Raw genomic sequence first — 25,010 nt, 5'->3', positions numbered from 1 at the left:
TGAGGAAGAACAGAAATTGTTCGAATAGTCTCAGTCGATAGTTTGTACCTACAGCTTTCTTTCAGAAGAATTCAGAAATTTCGATGCTTTAAGTTATTGAAAAACTACTGATTTCTTTCACTTCAAGAAAAAATACTAAAGAATACTTCAATAGTTTATTTATTCTCATGACATTGTCTGAAAATAAGGCTCTTATAGGTACATATCTTGATTTAATCATCTTCATATTCATAAGTTGGCAGGGCTGGAATGAATTCAACCAATTCCTTTTCTTCTGCAGCTATCCATACAGTACCAGAAGGTTTTGTCTTGATGATTTCCATTATGCACCTAGCGACGTAATCCACGCTGTGAAAAAATATCCATTAATATCAAATAGTCCTATGCAGGACAAAATGTTTCCAAAAGAAAATTTTCGACATTTTTGAATATTTCACCTTCTATTCAAGACTTTAGTCAGTCTCAGTGAAAACATTATAATATACTCACGACTGATTCTCATAACTACCGAAATCCTTTCCAAGATACTCGCTGCAAAGATCATTAAAAGCGTCTTTCTGGATTGAACTGACCAATGCGGTCTGAGTTAGACCAGGTGCAATTCCCACAACTCTCACTTTATTCCTGTTAAAGAATACTCTATTTCCTAAAGACATTGTCAAACTGAGCAATGCACTTTTTGTTGCTGAATACACCGGCATAAAAGGATATACGAACGTTCCTGCTTCAGATGTTGTATTTATGATGACTGCCTCTGATCCAGATTTATATGTTGGTAGGTATTTATCGATGGCTAAACTCAAACAGTGGACTGCTCCAGTCTGTAAGCGAATAAAAAAAATCGAATTGGTTTCAAGAGAGTTGGTAAAGAAGAAGAAAAATGTATCTACTCATAAGAGCTCTGAATACTAGTATTGAGAAACAGAACCAAACTATCTTCATTATTTCTGCTGACTGTGAATATGATAGAAGAATCAGGTGATACTCACTATGTTAACATCAATACACAATTCATAGTTCTTGTCATTGAATATTCCTGCATTGTTGACTACGATGTCGATATTGTTAAAAGCTGCCAATGTATGTTTGAAAGCATCTGCAATTAAATTACAATAATCAATTGATGGGTTTCAGCAATTTTCGAAGAACAATACAATTCTTTCCAATTTGAAAAAATATAGTACGCACTGATATTTCTTGAGATTTTTGAGAATGAACAACATAATAAAAAATGCCAAACCCTCTTCAAAAATATAGAAATTCTCGTTGAAATAAAACAACTAAATAACAAGAATTATATTCCAAAATTGGACAGAAATTGAAGGAAAACTGTTATATATTTTGAAAAACAATTCCATAATAGGTATTCATAACATATTTTTCCTTTCAAAAGAAAAAACGATCACTTACCATCCAAACTACTCTTCTTTGTCACATCTGTGCGCACAAAAATAACCTTCTCATGTCCGTATTTTTTTCTCAATATGTCAATCGTTTTCTCCCCATCATGTTTCGAAATATCTGCAATCGCAACACCCTGCAAAAAAAATTGGTTTCTCGTGAATGGTGCCAGATAATTGATCGTTTGGAATGAAAATATAGGTTTTCGAACATGCTGAATCTATTGCGAGCAATTTCGGAAGCCCATCTCCCTTCGTTTAGATTTTCATCTCAGAAATGGCAATTTTTCAAAATTCGCAATTTTCAATCTGCGATATCTCCTGTTCTATTCGTCTGATCCAATTGGGATTTCCGGTTATATAATCAGCGTTGCCTAGGCTTCCACCTTAGCACAAAAACGCGGTTTCGAAAATTTTGATTTTTTGGGTCAAAAATGAGCAAGGGGTAAGACCCCCCTAAAATAACCTATTTGCTACTCTGTCTGAAAATCAGGATGTTCTATCACTGTCTTAGGATATGGAGTGCATAGTATTCGTATTGAAGATTCTAGAAAACCAAACAGTTGATGATTCAATAGAGAATTGCACTCCAGAGAGCTCTTCGAAGTCAACTCGAAAATGAAAAGTGGAAAAACAAAAAAAATTATTTTCTCCTAAACAGGGCCAGATTTTTGAAATTTTGGTATGGAAATAAAGGTTTTCGAACACGCTGAATCTATTGCGAGCAATTTCGAAAGCCTATCTTCTTTCGTTTAGATTTTCATCTCAGAAATTGCAATTTTTCAAAATTCGCAATTTTCAATCTGCGATATCTCCTGTTATATTCGTCTGATCCAATTGGGATTTCCGGTTATATAATCAGCGTTGCCTAGGCTTCCACCCTAGCACAAAAACTCGATTTCGAAAATTTTGATTTTTAGGGTCAAAAATGAGCAAGGGGTTAGACCCCCTAAAATGACCTATTTGCTACTCTGTCTGAAAATCAGGATGTTCTATCACTGTCTTAGGATATGGAGTGCATAGTATTCGTATTGAAGATTCTAGAAAACCAAACAGTTGATGATTCAATAGAGAATTGCACTCCAGAGAGCTCTTCGAAGTCAACTCGAAAATGAAAAGTGGAAAAACAAAAAAAATTATTTTCTCCTAAACAGGGCCAGATATTTGAAATTTTGGTATGGAAATATAGGTTTTCGAACACGCTGAATCTATTGCGGGCAATTTCGAAAGCCTATCTCCCTTCGTTTAGATTTTCATCTCAGAAATGGCAATTTTTCAAAAATCGCTATTTTCAATCTGCGATATCTCCTGTTATGTTCGTCTGATCCAATTGGGATTTCCAGTTATATAATCAGCGTTGCCTAGGCTTCCACCCTAGCACAAAAACTCGATTTCGAAAATCCCGATTTTTTGGGTCAAAAATGAGCAAGGGGTAAGACCCCCCTAAAATGACCTATTTGCTACTCTGTCTGAAAATCAGGATGTTCTATCACTGTCTTAGGATATGGAGTGCATAGTATTTGTTTTGAAGATTCTAGAAAACCAAACAGTTGATGATTCAATAGAGAATTTCACTCCAGAGAGCTCATCGAAGTCAACTCGAAAATGAAAAGTGGAAAAACAAAAAAAAATATTTTCTCCTAAACAGGGCCAGATTTTTGAAATTTTGGTATGGAAATATAGGTTTTCGAACACGCTGAATCTATTGCGAGCAATTTCGAAAGCCTATCTTCTTTCGTTTAGATTTTCATCTCAGAAATTGCAATTTTTCAAAATTCGCAATTTTCAATCTGCGATATCTCCTGTTATATTCGTCTGATCCAATTGGGATTTCCGGTTATATAATCAGCGTTGCCTAGGCTTCCACCCTAGCACAAAAACTCGATTTCGAAAATCCCGATTTTTTGGGTCAAAAATGAGCAAGGGGTAAGACCCCCCTAAAATGACCTATTTGCTACTCTGTCTGAAAATCAGGATGTTCTATCACTGTCTTAGGATATGGAGTGCATAGTATTTGTTTTGAAGATTCTAGAAAACCAAACAGTTGATGATTCAATAGAGAATTTCACTCCAGAGAGCTCTTCGAAGTCAACTCGAAAATGAAAAGTGGAAAAACAAAAAAAATTATTTTCTCCTAAACAGGGCCAGATATTTGAAATTTTGGTATGGAAATAAAGGTTTTCGAACACGCTGAATCTATTGCGGTCAATTTCGAAAGCCTATCTCCCTTCGTTTAGATTTTCATCTTAGAAATGGCAATTTTTCAAAAATCGCAATTTTCAATCTGCGATATCTCCTGTTATGTTCGTCTGATCCAATTGGGATTTCCAGTTATATAATCAGCGTTGCCTAGGCTTCCACCCTAGCACAAAAACTCGATTTCGAAAATCCCGATTTCTTGGGTCAAAAATGAGCAAGGGGTAAGACCCCCCTAAAATGACCTATTTGCTACTCTGTCTGAAAATCAGGATGTTCTATCACTGTCTTAGGATATGGAGTGCATAGTATTTGTTTTGAAGATTCTAGAAAACCAAACAGTTGATGATTCAATAGAGAATTTCACTCCAGAGAGCTCTTCGAAGTCAACTCGAAAATGAAAAGTGGAAAAACAAAAAAAATTATTTTCTCCTAAACAGGGCCAGATATTTGAAATTTTGGTATGGAAATATAGGTTTTCGAACACGCTGAATCTATTGCGGGCAATTTCGAAAGCCTATCTCCCTTCGTTTAGATTTTCATCTCAGAAATGGCAATTTTTCAAAAATCGCAATTTTCAATCTGCGATATCTCCTGTTATGTTCGTCTGATCCAATTGGGATTTCCAGTTATATAATCAGCGTTGACTAGGCTTCCACCCTAGCACAAAAACTCGATTCGAAAATCCCGATTTTTTGGGTCAAAAATGAGCAAGGGGTAAGACCCCCCTAAAATGACCTATTTGCTACTCTGTCTGAAAATCAGGATGTTCTATCACTGTCTTAGGATATGGAGTGCATAGTATTTGTTTTGAAGATTCTAGAAAACCAAACAGTTGATGATTCAATAGAGAATTTCACTCCAGAGAGCTCTTCGAAGTCAACTCGAAAATGAAAAGTGGAAAAAAAAAATTATTTTCTCCTAAACAGGGCCAGATATTTGAAATTTTGTTATGGAAATATAGGTTTTCGAACACGCTGAATCTATTACGAGCAATTTCGAAAGCCTAACTCCCTTCGTTTAGATTTTCATCTCAGAAATTGCAATTTTTCAAAATTCGCAATTTTCAATCTGCGATATCTCCTGTTATATTCGTCTGATCCAATTGGGATTTCCGGTTATATAATCAGCGATGCCTAGGCTTCCACCCTAGCACAAAAACTCTATTTCGAAAATTTCGATTTTTTGGGTCAAAAATGAGCAAGGGGTTAGACCCCCCTAAAATGACCTATTTGCTACTCTGTCTGAAAATCAGGATGTTCTATCACTGACTTAGGATATGGAGTGCATAGTATTCGTTTTGAAGATTCTAGAAAACCAAACAGTTGATGATTCAATAGAGATTTGCACTCCAGAGAGCTCTTCGAAGTCAACTCGAAAATGAAAAGTGGAAAAACAAAAAAAATTATTTTCTCCTAAACAGAGCCATATATTTGAAATTTTGGTATGGAAATATAGGTTTTCGAACACGCTGAATCTGTTGCGAGCAATTTCGAAAGCCTATCTCCCTTCGTTTAGATTTTGATCTCAGAAATTGCAATTTTTCAAAATTCGCAATTTTCAATCTGCGATATATCCTGTTATATTCGTCTGATCCAATTGGGATTTCCGGTTATATAATCAGCGTTGCCTAGGCTTCCACCCTAGCACAAAAACTCGATTTCGAAAATTTTGATTTTTAGGGTCAAAAATGAGCAAGGGGTTAGACCCCCCTAAAATGACCTATTTGCTACTCTGTCTGAAAATCAGGATGTTCTATCACTGTCTTAGGATATGGAGTGCATAGTATTCGTATTGAAGATTCTAGAAAACCAAACAGTTGATGATTCAATAGAGAATTGCACTCCAGAGAGCAGAGAGCTCTTCGAAGTCAACTCGAAAATGAAAAGTGGAAAAACAAAAAAAATTATTTTCTCCTAAACAGGGCCAGATTTTTGAAATTTTGGTATGGAAATATAGGTTTTCGAACACGCTGAATCTATTGCGAGCAATTTCGAAAGCCTATCTTCTTTCGTTTAGATTTTCATCTCAGAAATTGCAATTTTTCAAAATTCGCAATTTTCAATCTGCGATATCTCCTGTTATATTCGTCTGATCCAATTGGGATTTCCGGTTATATAATCAGCGTTGCCTAGGCTTCCACCCTAGCACAAAAACTCGATTTCGAAAATTTTGATTTTTAGGGTCAAAAATGAGCAAGGGGTTAGACCCCCTAAAATGACCTATTTGCTACTCTGTCTGAAAATCAGGATGTTCTATCACTGTCTTAGGATATGGAGTGCATAGTATTCGTATTGAAGATTCTAGAAAACCAAACAGTTGATGATTCAATAGAGAATTGCACTCCAGAGAGCTCTTCGAAGTCAACTCGAAAATGAAAAGTGGAAAAACAAAAAAAATTATTTTCTCCTAAACAGGGCCAGATATTTGAAATTTTGGTATGGAAATATAGGTTTTCGAACACGCTGAATCTATTGCGAGCAATTTCGAAAGCCTATCTTCTTTCGTTTAGATTTTCATCTCAGAAATTGCAATTTTTCAAAATTCGCAATTTTCAATCTGCGATATCTCCTGTTATATTCGTCTGATCCAATTGGGATTTCCGGTTATATAATCAGCGATGCCTAGGCTTCCACCCTAGCACAAAAACTCGATTTCGAAAATCTCGATTTTTTGGGTCGAAAATGAGCAAGGGGTAAGACCCCCCTAAAATGACCTATTTGCTACTCTGTCTGAAAATCAGGATGTTCTATCACTATCTTAGGATATGGAGTGCATAGTATTTGTTTTGAAGATTCTAGAAAACCAAACAGTTGATGATTCAATAGAGAATTGCACTCCAGAGAGCTCTTCGAAGTCAACTCGAAAATGAAAAGTGGAAAAACAAAAAAAATTATTTTCTCCTAAACAGGGCCAGATATTTGAAATTTTGGTATGGAAATATAGGTTTTCGAACACGCTGAATCTATTGCGAGCAATTTCGAAAGCCTATCTTCTTTCGTTTAGATTTTCATCTCAGAAATTGCAATTTTTCAAAATTCGCAATTTTCAATCTGCGATATCTCCTGTTATATTCGTCTGATCCAATTGGGATTTCCGGTTATATAATCAGCGATGCCTAGGCTTCCACCCTAGCACAAAAACTCGTTTTCGAAAATCTCGATTTTTTGGGTCAAAAATGAGCAAGGGGTAAGACCCCCCTAAAATGACCTATTTGCTACTCTGTCTGAAAATCAGGATGTTCTATCACTGTCTTAGGATATGAAGTGCATAGTATTTGTTTTGAAGATTCTAGAAAACCAAACAGTTGATGATTCAATAGAGAATTTCACTCCGAAGTCAACTCGAAAATGAAAAGTGGAAAAACAAAAAAAATTATTTTCTCCTAAACAGGGCCAGATATTTGAAATTTTGGTATGGAAATATAGGTTTTCGAACACGCTGAATCTATTGCGGGCAATTTCGAAAGCCTATCTCCCTTCGTTTAGATTTTCATCTCAGAAATGGCAATTTTTCAAAAATCGCAATTTTCAATCTGCGATATCTCCTGTTATGTTCGTCTGATCCAATTGGGATTTCCAGTTATATAATCAGCGTTGCCTAGGCTTCCACCCTAGCACAAAAACTCTATTTCGAAAATTTTGATTTTTTGGGTCAAAAATGAGCAAGGGGTTAGACCCCCCTAAAATGACCTATTTGCTACTCTGTCTGAAAATCAGGATGTTCTATCACTGTCTTAGGATATGGAGTGCATAGTATTTGTTTTGAAGATTCTAGAAAACCAAACAGTTGATGATTCAATAGAGAATTTCACTCCAGAGAGCTATTCGAAGTCAACTCGAAAATGAAAAGTGGAAAAATAAAATTATTTTCTCCTAAACAGGGCCAGATATTTGAAATTTTGTTATGGAAATATAGGTTTTCGAACACGCTGAATCTATTGCGAGCAATTTCGTAAGCCTAACTCCCTTCGTTTAGATTTTCATCTCAGAAATTGCAATTTTTCAAAATTCGCAATTTTCAATCTGCGATATCTCCTGTTATATTCGTCTGATCCAATTGGGATTTCCGGTTATATAATCAGCGTTGCCTAGGCTTCCACCCTAGCACAAAAACTCGATTTCGAAAATTTTGATTTTTAGGGTCAAAAATGAGCAAGGGGTTAGACCCCCCTAAAATGACGTATTTGCTACTCTGTCTGAAAATCAGGATGTTCTATCACTGTCTTAGGATATGGAGTGCATAGTATTCGTATTGAAGATTCTAGAAAACCAAACAGTTGATGATTCAATAGAGAATTGCACTCCAGAGAGCTCTTCGAAGTCAACTCGAAAATGAAAAGTGGAAAAACAAAAAAAATTATTTTCTCCTAAACAGGGCCAGATTTTTGAAATTTTGGTATGGAAATATAGGTTTTCGAACACGCTGAATCTATTGCGAGCAATTTCGAAAGCCTATCTTCTTTCGTTTAGATTTTCATCTCAGAAATTGCAATTTTTCAAAATTCGCAATTTTCAATCTGCGATATCTCCTGTTATATTCGTCTGATCCAATTGGGATTTCCGGTTATATAATCAGCGATGCCTAGGCTTCCACCCTAGCACAAAAACTCGATTTCGAAAATTTTGATTTTTAGGGTCAAAAATGAGCAAGGGGTTAGACCCCCTAAAATGACCTATTTGCTACTCTGTCTGAAAATCAGGATGTTCTATCACTGTCTTAGGATATGGAGTGCATAGTATTCGTATTGAAGATTCTAGAAAACCAAACAGTTGATGATTCAATAGAGAATTGCACTCCAGAGAGCTCTTCGAAGTCAACTCGAAAATGAAAAGTGGAAAAACAAAAAAAATTATTTTCTCCTAAACAGGGCCAGATATTTGAAATTTTGGTATGGAAATATAGGTTTTCGAACACGCTGAATCTATTGCGAGCAATTTCGAAAGCCTATCTTCTTTCGTTTAGATTTTCATCTCAGAAATTGCAATTTTTCAAAATTCGCAATTTTCAATCTGCGATATCTCCTGTTATATTCGTCTGATCCAATTGGGATTTCCGGTTATATAATCAGCGATGCCTAGGCTTCCACCCTAGCACAAAAACTCGATTTCGAAAATCTCGATTTTTTGGGTCAAAAATGAGCAAGGGGTAAGACCCCCCTAAAATGACCTATTTGCTACTCTGTCTGAAAATCAGGATGTTCTATCACTGTCTTAGGATATGGAGTGCATAGTATTTGTTTTGAAGATTCTAGAAAACCAAACAGTTGATGATTCAATAGAGAATTTCACTCCAGAGAGCTCTTCGAAGTCAACTCGAAAATGAAAAGTGGAAAAACAAAAAAAATTATTTTCTCCTAAACAGGGCCAGATATTTGAAATTTTGGTATGGAAATATAGGTTTTCGAACACGCTGAATCTATTGCGGGCAATTTCGAAAGCCTATCTCCCTTCGTTTAGATTTTCATCTCAGAAATGGCAATTTTTCAAAAATCGCAATTTTCAATCTGCGATATCTCCTGTTATGTTCGTCTGATCCAATTGGGATTTCCAGTTATATAATCAGCGTTGCCTAGGCTTCCACCCTAGCACAAAAACTCGATTTCGAAAATCCCGATTTTTTGGGTCAAAAATGAGTAAGGGGTAAGACCCCCCTAAAATGACCTATTTGCTACTCTGTCTGAAAATCAGGATGTTCTATCACTGTCTTAGGATATGGAGTGCATAGTATTTGTTTTGAAGATTCTAGAAAACCAAACAGTTGATGATTCAATAGAGAATTTCACTCCAGAGAACTCTTCGAAGTCTACTCGAAAATGAAAAGTGGAAAAACAAAAAAAATTATTTTCTCCTAAACAGGGCCAGATATTTGAAATTTTGGTATGGAAATAAAGGTTTTCGAACACGCTGAATCTATTGCGGTCAATTTCGAAAGCCTATCTCCCTTCGTTTAGATTTTCATCTTAGAAATGGCAATTTTTCAAAAATCGCAATTTTCAATCTGCGATATCTCCTGTTATGTTCGTCTGATCCAATTGGGATTTCCAGTTTTATAATCAGCGTTGCCTAGGCTTCCACCCTAGCACAAAAACTCGATTTCGAAAATCTCGATTTTTTGGGTCAAAAATGAGCAAGGGGTAAGACCCCCCTAAAATGACCTATTTGCTACTCTGTCTGAAAATCAGAATGTTCTATCACTGTCTTAGGATATGGAGTGCATAGTATTCATTTTGAAGATTCTAGAAAACCAAACAGTTGATGATTCAATAGAGAATTGTACTCCAGAGAGCTCTTCGAAGTCAACTCGAAAATGAAAAGTGGAAAAACAAAAAAAATTATTTTCTCCTAAACAGGGCCAGATTTTTGAGATTTTGGTATGGAAATATAGGTTTTTGAACACGCTTAATCTATTGCGAGCAATTTCAAAAGCCTATCTCCCTTCGTTTAGATTTTCATCTTAGAAATGGCAATTTTTCAAAAATCGCAATTTTCAATTTGCGATATCTCCTGTTATGTTCGTCTGATACAATTGGGATTTCCGGTTAGATAATCAGCGTTGCCTAGGCTTCCACCCTAGCACAAAAACTCGATTTCGAAAATCTCGATTTTTTGGGTCAAAAATGAGCAATGGGTAAGACCCCCCTAAAATGACCTATTTGCTACTCTGTCTGAAAATCAGGATGTTCTATCACTGTCTTAGGATATTGAGTGCATAGTATTTGTTTTGAAGATTCTAGAAAACCAAACAGTTGATGATTCAATAGAGAATTTCACTCCAGAGAGCTATTCGAAGTCAACTCGAAAATGAAAAGTGGAAAAACAAAAAAAATTATTTTCTCCTAAACAGGGCCAGATATTTGAAATTTTGGTATGGAAATATAGGTTTTCGAACACGCTGAATCTATTGCGGGCAATTTCGAAAGCCTATCTCCCTTCGTTTAGATTTTCATCTCAGAAATGGCAATTTTTCAAAAATCGCAATTTTCAATCTGCGATATCTCCTGTTATGTTCGTCTGATCCAATTGGGATTTCCAGTTATATAATCAGCGATGCCTAGGCTTCCACCCTAGCTTAAAAACTCGATTTCGAAAATCCCGATTTTTTGGGTCAAAAATGAGCAAGGGGTAAGACCCCCCTAAAATGACCTATTTGCTACTCTGTCTGAAAATCAGGATGTTCTATCACTGTCTTAGGATATGGAGTGCATAGTATTTGTTTTGAAGATTCTAGAAAACCAAACAGTTGATGATTCAATAGAGAATTTCACTCCAGAGAGCTCTTCGAAGTCAACTCGAAAATGAAAAGTGGAAAAACAAAAAAAATTATTTTCTCCTAAACAGGGCCAGATATTTGAAATTTTGGTATGGAAATAAAGGTTTTCGAACACGCTGAATCTATTGCGGTCAATTTCGAAAGCCTATCTCCCTTCGTTTAGATTTTCATCTTAGAAATGGCAATTTTTCAAAAATCGCAATTTTCAATCTGCGATATCTCCTGTTATGTTCGTCTGATCCAATTGGGATTTCCAGTTATATAATCAGCGTTGCCTAGGCTTCCACCCTAGCACAAAAACTCGATTTCGAAAATCCCGATTTTTTGGGTCAAAAATGAGCAAGGGGTATGACCCCCCTAAAATGACCTATTTGCTACTCTGTCTGAAAATCAGGATGTTCTATCACTGTCTTAGGATATGGAGTGCATAGTATTTGTTTTGAAGATTCTAGAAAACCAAACAGTTGATGATTCAATAGAGAATTTCACTCCAGAGAGCTCTTCGAAGTCAACTCGAAAATGAAAAGTGGAAAAACAAAAAAAATTATTTTCTCCTAAACAGGGCCAGATATTTGAGATTTTGGTATGGAAATAAAGGTTTTCGAACACGCTGAATCTATTGCGGTCAATTTCGAAAGCCTATCTCCCTTCGTTTAGATTTTCATCTTAGAAATGGCAATTTTTCAAAAATCGCAATTTTCAATCTGCGATATCTCCTGTTATGTTCGTCTGATCCAATTGGGATTTCCAGTTATATAATCAGCGTTGCCTAGGCTTCCACCCTAGCACAAAAACTCGATTTCGAAAATCCCGATTTTTTGGGTCAAAAATGAGCAAGGGGTAAGACCCCCCTAAAATGACCTATTTGCTACTCTGTCTGAAAATCAGGATGTTCTATCACTGTCTTAGGATATGGAGTGCATAGTATTTGTTTTGAAGATTCTAGAAAACCAAACAGTTGATGATTCAATAGAGAATTTCACTCCAGAGAGCTCTTCGAAGTCAACTCGAAAATGAAAAGTGGAAAAACAAAAAAAATTATTTTCTCCTGAACAGGGCCAGATATTTGAAATTTTGGTATGGAAATATAGGTTTTCGAACACGCTGAATCTATTGCGGGCAATTTCGAAAGCCTATCTCCCTTCGTTTAGATTTTCATCTCAGAAATGACAATTTTTCAAAAATCGCAATTTTCAATCTGCGATATCTCCTGTTATGTTCGTCTGATCCAATTGGGATTTCCAGTTATATAATCAGCGTTGACTAGGCTTCCACCCTAGCACAAAAACTCGATTTCGAAAATCCCGATTTTTTGGGTCAAAAATGAGCAAGGGGTAAGAGCCCCTAAAATGACCTATTTGCTACTCTGTCTGAAAATCAGGATGTTCTATCACTGTCTTAGGATATGGAGTGCATAGTATTTGTTTTGAAGATTCTAGAAAACCAAACAGTTGATGATTCAATAGAGAATTTCACTCCAGAGAGCTCTTCGAAGTCAACTCGAAAATGAAAAGTGGAAAAAAAAAATTATTTTCTCCTAAACAGGGCCAGATATTTGAAATTTTGTTATGGAAATATAGGTTTTCGAACACGCTGAATCTATTGCGAGCAATTTCGAAAGCCTAACTCCCTTCGTTTAGATTTTCATCTCAGAAATTGCAATTTTTCAAAATTCGCAATTTTCAATCTGCGATATCTCCTGTTATATTCGTCTGATCCAATTGGGATTTCCGGTTATATAATCAGCGATGCCTAGGCTTCCACCCTAGCACAAAAACTCTATTTCGAAAATTTTGATTTTTTGGGTCAAAAATGAGCAAGGGGTTAGACCCCCCTAAAATGACCTATTTGCTACTCTGTCTGAAAATCAGGATGTTCTATCACTGACTTAGGATATGGAGTGCATAGTATTCGTTTTGAAGATTCTAGAAAACCAAACAGTTGATGATTCAATAGAGAATTGCACTCCAGAGAGCTCTTCGAAGTCAACTCGAAAATGAAAAGTGGAAAAACAAAAAAAATTATTTTCTCCTAAACAGAGCCATATATTTGAAATTTTGGTATGGAAATATAGGTTTTCGAACACGCTGAATCTATTGCGGTCAATTTCGAAAGCCTATCTCCCTTCGTCTAGATTTTGATCTCAGAAATTGCAATTTTTCAAAATTCGCAATTTTCAATCTACGATATATCCTGTTATATTCGTCTGATCCAATTGGGATTTCCGGATATATAATCAGCGTTGCCTAGGCTTCCACCCTAGCACAAAAACTCGATTTCGAAAATTTCGATTTTTAGGGTCAAAAATGAGCAAGGGGTTAGACCCCCCTAAAATGACCTATTTGCTACTCTGTCTGAAAATCAGGATGTTCTATCACTGTCTTAGGATATGGAGTGCATAGTATTCGTATTGAAGATTCAAGAAAACCAAACAGTTGATGATTCAATAGAGAATTGCACTCCAGAGAGCTCTTCGAAGTCAACTCGAAAATGAAAAGTGGAAAAACAAAAAAAATTATTTTCTCCTAAACAGGGCCAGATATTTGAAATTTTGGTATGGAAATATAGGTTTTCGAACACGCTGAATCTATTGCGGGCAATTTCGAAAGCCTATCTCCCTTCGTTTAGATTTTCATCTCAGAAATGGCAATTTTTCAAAAATCGCAATTTTCAATCTGCGATATCTCCTGTTATGTTCGTCTGATCCAATTGGGATTTCCGGTTATATAATCAGCGTTGCCTAGGCTTCCACCCTAGCACAAAAACTCGATTTCGAAAATCTCGATTTTTTGGGTCAAAAATGAGCAAGGGGTAAGACCCCCCTAAAATGACCTATTTGCTACTCTGTCTGAAAATCAGGATGTTCTATCACTGTCTTAGGATATGGAGTGCATAGTATTTGTTTTGAAGATTCTAGAAAACCAAACAGTTGATGATTCAATAGAGAATTTCACTCCAGAGAGCTCTTCGAAGTCAACTCGAAAATGAAAAGTGGAAAAACAAAAAAAATTATTTTCTCCGAAACAGGGCCAGATTTTTGAGATTTTGGTATGGAAATATAGGTTTTCGAACACGCTGAATCTATTGCGGGCAATTTCGAAAGCCTATCTCCCTTCGTTTAGATTTTCATCTTAGAAATGGCAATTTTTCAAAAATCGCAATTTTCAATCTGCGATATCTCCTGTTATGTTCGTCTGATCCAATTGGGATTTCCGGTTATATAATCAGCGTTGCCTAGGCTTCCACCCTAGCACAAAAACTCGATTTCGAAAATCTCGATTTTTTGGGTCAAAAATGAGCAAGGGGTAAGACCCCCCTAAAATGACCTATTTGCTACTCTGTCTGAAAATCAGGATGTTCTATCACTGTCTTAGGATATGGAGTGCATAGTATTTGTTTTGAAGATTCTAGAAAACCAAACAGTTGATGATTCAATAGAGAATTTCACTCCAGAGAGCTCTTCGAAGTCAACTCGAAAATGAAAAGTGGAAAAACAAAAAAAATTATTTTCTCCGAAACAGGGCCAGATTTTTGAGATTTTGGTATGGAAATATAGGTTTTCGAACACGCTTAATCTATTGCGGTCAATTTCGAAAGCCTATCTCCCTTCGTTTAGATTTTCATCTCAGAAATGGCAATTTTTCAAAAATCGCAATTTTCAATCTGCGATATCTCCTGTTATGTTCGTCTGATCCAATTGGGATTTCCAGTTATATAATCAGCGTTGCCTAGGCTTCCACCCTAGCACAAAAACTCGATTTCGAAAATCCCGATTTTTTGGGTCAAAAATGAGCAAGGGGTAAGACCCCCCTAAAATGACCTATTTGCTACTCTGTCTGAAAATCAGGATGTTCTATCACTGTCTTTGGATATGGAGTGCATAGTATTTGTTTTGAAGATTCTAGAAAACCAAACAGTTGATGATTCAATAGAGAATTTCACTCCAGAGAGCTCTTCGAAGTCAACTCGAAAATGAAAAGTGGAAAAACAAAAAAAATTATTTTCTCCTAAACAGGGCCAGATATTTGAAATTTTGGTATGGAAATAAAGGTTTTCGAACACGCTGAATCTATTGCGGTCAATTTCGAAAGCCTATCTCCCTTCGTTTAGATTTTCATCTTAGAAATGGCAAATTTTCAAAAATCGCAATTTTCAATCTGCGATATCTCCTGTTATATTCGTCTGATCCAATTGGGATTTCCGGTTATATAATCAGCGTTGCCTAGGCTTCCACCCTAGCACAAAAACTCGATTTCGAAAATCCCGATTTTTTGTTGATGATTCAATAGAGAATTTCACTCCAGAGAGCTCTTCGAAGTCAACTCGAAAATGAAAAGTGGAAAAACAAAAAAAATTATTTTCTCCTAAACAGGGCCAGATATTTGAAATTTTGGTATGGAAATAAAGGTTTTCGAACACGCTGAATCTATTGCGGTCAATTTCGAAAGCCTATCTCCCTTCGTTTAGATTTTCATCTTAGAAATGGCAATTTTTCAAAAATCGCAATTTTCAATCTGCGATATCTCCTGTTATGTTCGTCTGATCCAATTGGGATTTCCAGTTATATAATCAGCGTTGCCTAGGCTTCCACCCTAGCACAAAAACTCGATTTCGAAAATCCCGATTTTTTGGGTCAAAAATGAGCAAGGGGTAAGACCCCCCTAAAATGACCTATTTGCTACTCTGTCTGAAAATCAGGATGTTCTATCACTGTCTTAGGATATGGAGTGCATAGTATTTGTTTTGAAGATTCTAGAAAACCAAACAGTTGATGATTCAATAGAGAATTTCACTCCAGAGAGCTCTTCGAAGTCAACTCGAAAATGAAAAGTGGAAAAACAAAAAAAATTATTTTCTCCTAAACAGGGCCAGATATTTGAAATTTTGGTATGGAAATATAGGTTTTCGAACACGCTGAATCTATTGCGGGCAATTTCGAAAGCCTATCTCCCTTCGTTTAGATTTTCATCTCAGAAATGGCAATTTTTCAAAAATCGCAATTTTCAATCTGCGATATCTCCTGTTATGTTCGTCTGATCCAATTGGGATTTCCAGTTATATAATCAGCGTTGACTAGGCTTCCACCCTAGCACAAAAACTCGATTTCGAAAATCCCGATTTTTTGGGTCAAAAATGAGCAAGGGGTAAGACCCCCCTAAAATGACCTATTTGCTACTCTGTCTGAAAATCAGGATGTTCTATCACTGTCTTAGGATATGGAGTGCATAGTATTTGTTTTGAAGATTCTAGAAAACCAAACAGTTGATGATTCAATAGAGAATTTCACTCCAGAGAGCTCTTCGAAGTCAACTCGAAAATGAAAAGTGGAAAAACAAAAAAAATTATTTTCTCCTAAACAGGGCCAGATATTGGAAATTTTGTTATGGAAATATAGGTTTTCGAACACGCTGAATCTATTGCGAGCAATTTCGAAAGCCTAACTCCCTTCGTTTAGATTTTCATCTCAGAAATTGCAATTTTTCAAAATTCGCAATTTTCAATCTGCGATATCTCCTGTTATATTCGTCTGATCCAATTGGGATTTCCGGTTATATAATCAGCGTTGCCTAGGCTTTCACCCTAGCACAAAAACTCGATTTCGAAAATCTCGATTTTTTGGGTCAAAAATGAGCAAGGGGTAAGACCCCCCTAAAATGACCTATTTGCTACTCTGTCTGAAAATCAGGATGTTCTATCACTGTCTTAGGATATGGAGTGCATAGTATTTGTTTTGAAGATTCTAGAAAACCAAACAGTTGATGATTCAATAGAGAATTTCACTCCAGAGAGCTCTTCGAAGTCAACTCGAAAATGAAAAGTGGAAAAACAAAAAAAATTATTTTCTCCGAAACAGGGCCAGATTTTTGAGATTTTGGTATGGAAATATAGGTTTTCGAACACGCTTAATCTATTGCGAGCAATTTCAAAAGCCTATCTCCCTTCGTTTAGATTTTCATCTTAGAAATGGCAATTTTTCAAAAATCGCAATTTTCAATCTGCGATATCTCCTGTTATGTTCGTCTGATACAATTGGGATTTCCGGTTAGATAATCAGCGTTGCCTAGGCTTCCACCCTAGCACAAAAACTCGATTTCGAAAATCCCGATTTTTTGGGTCAAAAATGAGCAAGGGGTAAGACCCCCCTAAAATGACCTATTTGCTACTCTGTCTGAAAATCAGGATGTTCTATCACTGTCTTAGGATATGGAGTGTAGTATTTGTTTTGAAGATTCTAGAAAACCAAACAGTTGATGATTCAATAGAGAATTTCACTCCAGAGAGCTCTTCGAAGTCAACTCGAAAATGAAAAGTGGAAAAACAAAAAAAATTATTTTCTCCTGAACAGGGCCAGATATTTGAAATTTTGGTATGGAAATATAGGTTTTCGAACACGCTGAATCTATTGCGGGCAATTTCGAAAGCCTATCTCCCTTCGTTTAGATTTTCATCTCAGAAATGACAATTTTTCAAAAATCGCAATTTTCAATCTGCGATATCTCCTGTTATGTTCGTCTGATCCAATTGGGATTTCCAGTTATATAATCAGCGTTGACTAGGCTTCCACCCTAGCACAAAAACTCGATTTCGAAAATCCCGATTTTTTGGGTCAAAAATGAGCAAGGGGTAAGAGCCCCTAAAATGACCTATTTGCTACTCTGTCTGAAAATCAGGATGTTCTATCACTGTCTTAGGATATGGAGTGCATAGTATTTGTTTTGAAGATTCTAGAAAACCAAACAGTTGATGATTCAATAGAGAATTTCACTCCAGAGAGCTCTTCGAAGTCAACTCGAAAATGAAAAGTGGAAAAAAAAAATTATTTTCTCCTAAACAGGGCCAGATATTTGAAATTTTGTTATGGAAATATAGGTTTTCGAACACGCTGAATCTATTGCGAGCAATTTCGAAAGCCTAACTCCCTTCGTTTAGATTTTCATCTCAGAAATTGCAATTTTTCAAAATTCGCAATTTTCAATCTGCGATATCTCCTGTTATATTCGTCTGATCCAATTGGGATTTCCGGTTATATAATCAGCGATGCCTAGGCTTCCACCCTAGCACAAAAACTCTATTTCGAAAATTTTGATTTTTTGGGTCAAAAATGAGCAAGGGGTTAGACCCCCCTAAAATGACCTATTTGCTACTCTGTCTGAAAATCAGGATGTTCTATCACTGACTTAGGATATGGAGTGCATAGTATTCGTTTTGAAGATTCTAGAAAACCAAACAGTTGATGATTCAATAGAGAATTGCACTCCAGAGAGCTCTTCGAAGTCAACTCGAAAATGAAAAGTGGAAAAACAAAAAAAATTATTTTCTCCTAAACAGAGCCATATATTTGAAATTTTGGTATGGAAATATAGGTTTTCGAACACGCTGAATCTATTGCGGTCAATTTCGAAAGCCTATCTCCCTTCGTCTAGATTTTGATCTCAGAAATTGCAATTTTTCAAAATTCGCAATTTTCAATCTACGATATATCCTGTTATATTCGTCTGATCCAATTGGGATTTCCGGATATATAATCAGCGTTGCCTAGGCTTCCACCCTAGCACAAAAACTCGATTTCGAAAATTTCGATTTTTAGGGTCAAAAATGAGCAAGGGGTTAGACCCCCCTAAAATGACCTATTTGCTACTCTGTCTGAAAATCAGGATGTTCTATCACTGTCTTAGGATATGGAGTGCATAGTATTCGTATTGAAGATTCAAGAAAACCAAACAGTTGATGATTCAATAGAGAATTGCACTCCAGAGAGCTCTTCGAAGTCAACTCGAAAATGAAAAGTGGAAAAACAAAAAAAATTATTTTCTCCTAAACAGGGCCAGATATTTGAAATTTTGGTATGGAAATATAGGTTTTCGAACACGCTGAATCTATTGCGGGCAATTTCGAAAGCCTATCTCCCTTCGTTTAGATTTTCATCTCAGAAATGGCAATTTTTCAAAAATCGCAATTTTCAATCTGCGATATCTCCTGTTATGTTCGTCTGATCCAATTGGGATTTCCGGTTATATAATCAGCGTTGCCTAGGCTTCCACCCTAGCACAAAAACTCGATTTCGAAAATCTCGATTTTTTGGGTCAAAAATGAGCAAGGGGTAAGACCCCCCTAAAATGACCTATTTGCTACTCTGTCTGAAAATCAGGATGTTCTATCACTGTCTTAGGATATGGAGTGCATAGTATTTGTTTTGAAGATTCTAGAAAACCAAACAGTTGATGATTCAATAGAGAATTTCACTCCAGAGAGCTCTTCGAAGTCAACTCGAAAATGAAAAGTGGAAAAACAAAAAAAATTATTTTCTCCGAAACAGGGCCAGATTTTTGAGATTTTGGTATGGAAATATAGGTTTTCGAACACGCTGAATCTATTGCGGGCAATTTCGAAAGCCTATCTCCCTTCGTTTAGATTTTCATCTTAGAAATGGCAATTTTTCAAAAATCGCAATTTTCAATCTGCGATATCTCCTGTTATGTTCGTCTGATCCAATTGGGATTTCCGGTTATATAATCAGCGTTGCCTAGGCTTCCACCCTAGCACAAAAACTCGATTTCGAAAATCTCGATTTTTTGGGTCAAAAATGAGCAAGGGGTAAGACCCCCCTAAAATGACCTATTTGCTACTCTGTCTGAAAATCAGGATGTTCTATCACTGTCTTAGGATATGGAGTGCATAGTATTTGTTTTGAAGATTCTAGAAAACCAAACAGTTGATGATTCAATAGAGAATTTCACTCCAGAGAGCTCTTCGAAGTCAACTCGAAAATGAAAAGTGGAAAAACAAAAAAAATTATTTTCTCCGAAACAGGGCCAGATTTTTGAGATTTTGGTATGGAAATATAGGTTTTCGAACACGCTTAATCTATTGCGGTCAATTTCGAAAGCCTATCTCCCTTCGTTTAGATTTTCATCTCAGAAATGGCAATTTTTCAAAAATCGCAATTTTCAATCTGCGATATCTCCTGTTATGTTCGTCTGATCCAATTGGGATTTCCAGTTATATAATCAGCGTTGCCTAGGCTTCCACCCTAGCACAAAAACTCGATTTCGAAAATCCCGATTTTTTGGGTCAAAAATGAGCAAGGGGTAAGACCCCCCTAAAATGACCTATTTGCTACTCTGTCTGAAAATCAGGATGTTCTATCACTGTCTTTGGATATGGAGTGCATAGTATTTGTTTTGAAGATTCTAGAAAACCAAACAGTTGATGATTCAATAGAGAATTTCACTCCAGAGAGCTCTTCGAAGTCAACTCGAAAATGAAAAGTGGAAAAACAAAAAAAATTATTTTCTCCTAAACAGGGCCAGATATTTGAAATTTTGGTATGGAAATAAAGGTTTTCGAACACGCTGAATCTATTGCGGTCAATTTCGAAAGCCTATCTCCCTTCGTTTAGATTTTCATCTTAGAAATGGCAAATTTTCAAAAATCGCAATTTTCAATCTGCGATATCTCCTGTTATATTCGTCTGATCCAATTGGGATTTCCGGTTATATAATCAGCGTTGCCTAGGCTTCCACCCTAGCACAAAAACTCGATTTCGAAAATCCCGATTTTTTGTTGATGATTCAATAGAGAATTTCACTCCAGAGAGCTCTTCGAAGTCAACTCGAAAATGAAAAGTGGAAAAACAAAAAAAATTATTTTCTCCTAAACAGGGCCAGATATTTGAAATTTTGGTATGGAAATAAAGGTTTTCGAACACGCTGAATCTATTGCGGTCAATTTCGAAAGCCTATCTCCCTTCGTTTAGATTTTCATCTTAGAAATGGCAATTTTTCAAAAATCGCAATTTTCAATCTGCGATATCTCCTGTTATGTTCGTCTGATCCAATTGGGATTTCCAGTTATATAATCAGCGTTGCCTAGGCTTCCACCCTAGCACAAAAACTCGATTTCGAAAATCCCGATTTTTTGGGTCAAAAATGAGCAAGGGGTAAGACCCCCCTAAAATGACCTATTTGCTACTCTGTCTGAAAATCAGGATGTTCTATCACTGTCTTAGGATATGGAGTGCATAGTATTTGTTTTGAAGATTCTAGAAAACCAAACAGTTGATGATTCAATAGAGAATTTCACTCCAGAGAGCTCTTCGAAGTCAACTCGAAAATGAAAAGTGGAAAAACAAAAAAAATTATTTTCTCCTAAACAGGGCCAGATATTTGAAATTTTGGTATGGAAATATAGGTTTTCGAACACGCTGAATCTATTGCGGGCAATTTCGAAAGCCTATCTCCCTTCGTTTAGATTTTCATCTCAGAAATGGCAATTTTTCAAAAATCGCAATTTTCAATCTGCGATATCTCCTGTTATGTTCGTCTGATCCAATTGGGATTTCCAGTTATATAATCAGCGTTGACTAGGCTTCCACCCTAGCACAAAAACTCGATTTCGAAAATCCCGATTTTTTGGGTCAAAAATGAGCAAGGGGTAAGACCCCCCTAAAATGACCTATTTGCTACTCTGTCTGAAAATCAGGATGTTCTATCACTGTCTTAGGATATGGAGTGCATAGTATTTGTTTTGAAGATTCTAGAAAACCAAACAGTTGATGATTCAATAGAGAATTTCACTCCAGAGAGCTCTTCGAAGTCAACTCGAAAATGAAAAGTGGAAAAACAAAAAAAATTATTTTCTCCTAAACAGGGCCAGATATTGGAAATTTTGTTATGGAAATATAGGTTTTCGAACACGCTGAATCTATTGCGAGCAATTTCGAAAGCCTAACTCCCTTCGTTTAGATTTTCATCTCAGAAATTGCAATTTTTCAAAATTCGCAATTTTCAATCTGCGATATCTCCTGTTATATTCGTCTGATCCAATTGGGATTTCCGGTTATATAATCAGCGTTGCCTAGGCTTTCACCCTAGCACAAAAACTCGATTTCGAAAATCTCGATTTTTTGGGTCAAAAATGAGCAAGGGGTAAGACCCCCCTAAAATGACCTATTTGCTACTCTGTCTGAAAATCAGGATGTTCTATCACTGTCTTAGGATATGGAGTGCATAGTATTTGTTTTGAAGATTCTAGAAAACCAAACAGTTGATGATTCAATAGAGAATTTCACTCCAGAGAGCTCTTCGAAGTCAACTCGAAAATGAAAAGTGGAAAAACAAAAAAAATTATTTTCTCCGAAACAGGGCCAGATTTTTGAGATTTTGGTATGGAAATATAGGTTTTCGAACACGCTTAATCTATTGCGAGCAATTTCAAAAGCCTATCTCCCTTCGTTTAGATTTTCATCTTAGAAATGGCAATTTTTCAAAAATCGCAATTTTCAATCTGCGATATCTCCTGTTATGTTCGTCTGATACAATTGGGATTTCCGGTTAGATAATCAGCGTTGCCTAGGCTTCCACCCTAGCACAAAAACTCGATTTCGAAAATCCCGATTTTTTGGGTCAAAAATGAGCAAGGGGTAAGACCCCCCTAAAATGACCTATTTGCTACTCTGTCTGAAAATCAGGATGTTCTATCACTGTCTTAGGATATGGAGTGTAGTATTTGTTTTGAAGATTCTAGAAAACCAAACAGTTGATGATTCAATAGAGAATTTCACTCCAGAGAGCTCTTCGAAGTCAACTCGAAAATGAAAAGTGGAAAAACAAAAAAAATTATTTTCTCCTAAACAGGGCCAGATATTTGAAATTTTGGTATGGAAATATAGGTTTTCGAACACGCTGAATCTATTGCGGGCAATTTCGAAAGCCTATCTCCCTTCGTTTAGATTTTCATCTCAGAAATGGCAATTTTTCAAAAATCGCAATTTTCAATCTGCGATATCTCCTGTTATGTTCGTCTGATCCAATTGGGATTTCCGGTTATATAATCAGTGTTGCCTAGGCTTCCACCCTAGCACAAAAACTCGATTTCGAAAATCTCGATTTTTTGGGTAAAAAATGAGCAAGGGCTAAGACCCCCCTAAAATGACCTATTTGCTACTCTGTCTGAAAATCAGGATGTTCTATTGATGTCTTAGGATATGGAGGGCATAGAATTTGTTTTGAGGATTCTAGAAAACCAAACAGTTGATGATTCAATAGAGAATTGCACTCCATAGAGCTCTTCGAAGTCAACTCGAAAATGAAAAGTGGAAAAACAAAAAAATTATTTTCTCCTAAACAGGGCCAGATATTTGTAATTTTGGTATGGAAATATAGGTTTTCGAACTCGCTGAATCTATTGAGAGCAATTTCGGAAGCCTATCCCCCTTCGTTTAGATTTTCATCTTGGAAAAGGCATTTTTCAAAAAATGCAAATTTCACTTGAGAATTGGTCAAGACCTAACGGTTCTGCCGAAATGGTTGAAATTCTCAGATTCATCACAAGAAGAGTTGGTCTTCTAGAATATGTATCACATTTAGATCTGGGATGGTTTTCCTGGAAGAAAAACTACTTGCAAGTTGACCATCGAAAAATTTCCAAAAAGATGGGGTCAGTTGAAACTTCCTCCAGATCGAACGGTCATGCCGAAATGGATAAAATTCTCAGATTCAGTACTAGACGAGATGCTCTTCCAGAATATGTATCATATTTAGATCTACGATAATTTTCCTGGAAAATAATCGACTCGAAATATGACCCTCGAAAAATTCCCAGAAAGTTGGGTTCAGTTCAGATTTCATAAAATCAAACAGTTGGATCATCAATAGAGAAATGCACCCCTTGAAGCCCTTCAAATCAAAGTGAAAACTCGAAATATTAAATCTAGTTAAAACCATCTTGCTATTTTGCCATCCATAGCTGGAAATTATAGTTTTCAAGTCATTCACATTTTTCTTCGTCCTTCAGAAGGAATACATTTTACAGCAGAATAGCATTAACCTAGACAAACTCACCCTTGCTCCTTCTTTCAGTAATTCATCTGCTGCAGCCAAACCAATACCTGCTGCACCTCCAGTTACCAGAGCAACCTTCCCACTTATTCCGAACATCCTGACTAGACTGATAACCTCTGGAAATCAAACTGTGTCGAATGATAGCGAATTTCGATTTAGATTAATTTCATGTGTATTATCCGAAGTCACGGCTGGGTCAAGTTCGTATTCTAACTTTACTTAATAAAGAACATTGAAAACTTATTAGTTCAGACGAACATGAACAACAGAGGACCTGTACTCTGAAAAAAAATTTAAAATTTATATACCTATATATATACAGCTTGAAATTTCAGCTGCTCTTAAAGCTCTACAATAAATATTTCGAATGGCTTAACTTCAAAGCAATCGAACTGATTTCACCCTTTGAAAAACTGAGAATTTAGGTTCCAAATTTGAAAATTACGAACATTTGCTAAATAATATCTCGTTCCTAGCAACAAAGCACACAAAAGCACTCACCGCATAAATTGAATTCGAGCCAAGCGGAATTTTTCGTGTGCAAACACAGGAAACCAGTCACAACCTCAATAATGGGGGATTCATTAGTGGTTCAGCACGATATTTCTGCAATTTGGAACTGAATTTTATCGTTTAATTGTTACCCGTTTTTATACTATTGAGTGATAGGTTGATAGGCATATGGGTAGAAGCGAATACGGTAATAAAATTTCCGAATATTCGTAAAAATTTGTATACAATGTGATACGTGTTCATCCAGAAAATGGAAAATTTATTTTCATCCATATTCAACCCATTCATATTCAAATATGTTCATGGAATTATTGACCAGAGTTTCTTAAATTCGAAAAACACGATATAGTGCGTTAAAAAAAAGTTTCACGAAAGTTCATTCTTTCAAACTCTACACATTCGAATAAGAATAAGAAATAAACAAATTTTCCTATTGAATGGGTAAACGAAAAATTTTTTGAGATCCTTTTTTAGTTATCAGTTATTCAGTTAACATTTTCCCATAATAAAGCTTGTTTAATTTTTTGGCGCCTTTTCCTGCCTGTAGCTTGAAGTCCCACCAATTTTTGACAACTAGAGGTTAAGGTTAAGTTAAAGGGTTAGAGTTAAAAGTTAAAGGTAATTCAGTGTTGTGCTCGAAATATAATGTGGATATTTTCAGGTGAGATATTTAATAAAATTTAAAAGTGGAAGTGGGTAAGTATATATAATTTCACAATTAGTTAATGGTAAAATCTTGACGAAAAATATTATTCATGTAAGAAGTCTCATAAGTTACAAACTTTCC

At 36.1% G+C, this 25,010-nt stretch overlaps 1 protein-coding gene across 1 annotated transcript; it reads right to left on the bottom strand.

Moving 5' to 3' along the window:
* Positions 1–141: 141 nt before the first annotated feature.
* Positions 142–24,255, bottom strand: LOC123316970 (15-hydroxyprostaglandin dehydrogenase [NAD(+)]-like). Its single transcript, XM_044903297.1, has 6 exons — positions 24,212–24,255; positions 23,711–23,826; positions 1,411–1,537; positions 990–1,096; positions 490–821; positions 142–348 (listed from the first exon to the last, which is right to left on the bottom strand). Exons 2-6 carry the CDS (start codon positions 23,804–23,806, stop codon positions 213–215), a joined length of 798 nt encoding a protein of 265 aa, XP_044759232.1. The 5' UTR covers positions 23,807–23,826; positions 24,212–24,255; the 3' UTR covers positions 142–212.
* Between the last annotated feature and the right edge of the window lie 755 nt (positions 24,256–25,010).

The sequence above is a fragment of the Coccinella septempunctata genome, chromosome 7 (assembly GCF_907165205.1).
Source record: "Coccinella septempunctata chromosome 7, icCocSept1.1, whole genome shotgun sequence".
NCBI classification, from domain to species: Eukaryota; Metazoa; Arthropoda; class Insecta; order Coleoptera; family Coccinellidae; genus Coccinella; species Coccinella septempunctata.
This window is presented reverse-complemented; position numbering and strand designations above follow the sequence as displayed.

Excerpts from the sequence above, each read along its gene's own strand:
- LOC123316970 (XM_044903297.1), bottom strand. The coding sequence starts at position 23,806 with ATGTTCGGAATAAGTGGGAAGGTTGCTCTGGTAACTGGAGGTGCAGCA. Across the intron at positions 1,538-23,710 it reads TACTGAAAGAAGGAGCAAGG|GGTGTTGCGATTGCAGATAT; the intron begins GTGAGTTTGTCT and ends TTTTTTTTGCAG. Across the intron at positions 1,097-1,410 it reads AAAGAAGAGTAGTTTGGATG|ATGCTTTCAAACATACATTG; the intron begins GTAAGTGATCGT and ends ATTTAATTGCAG.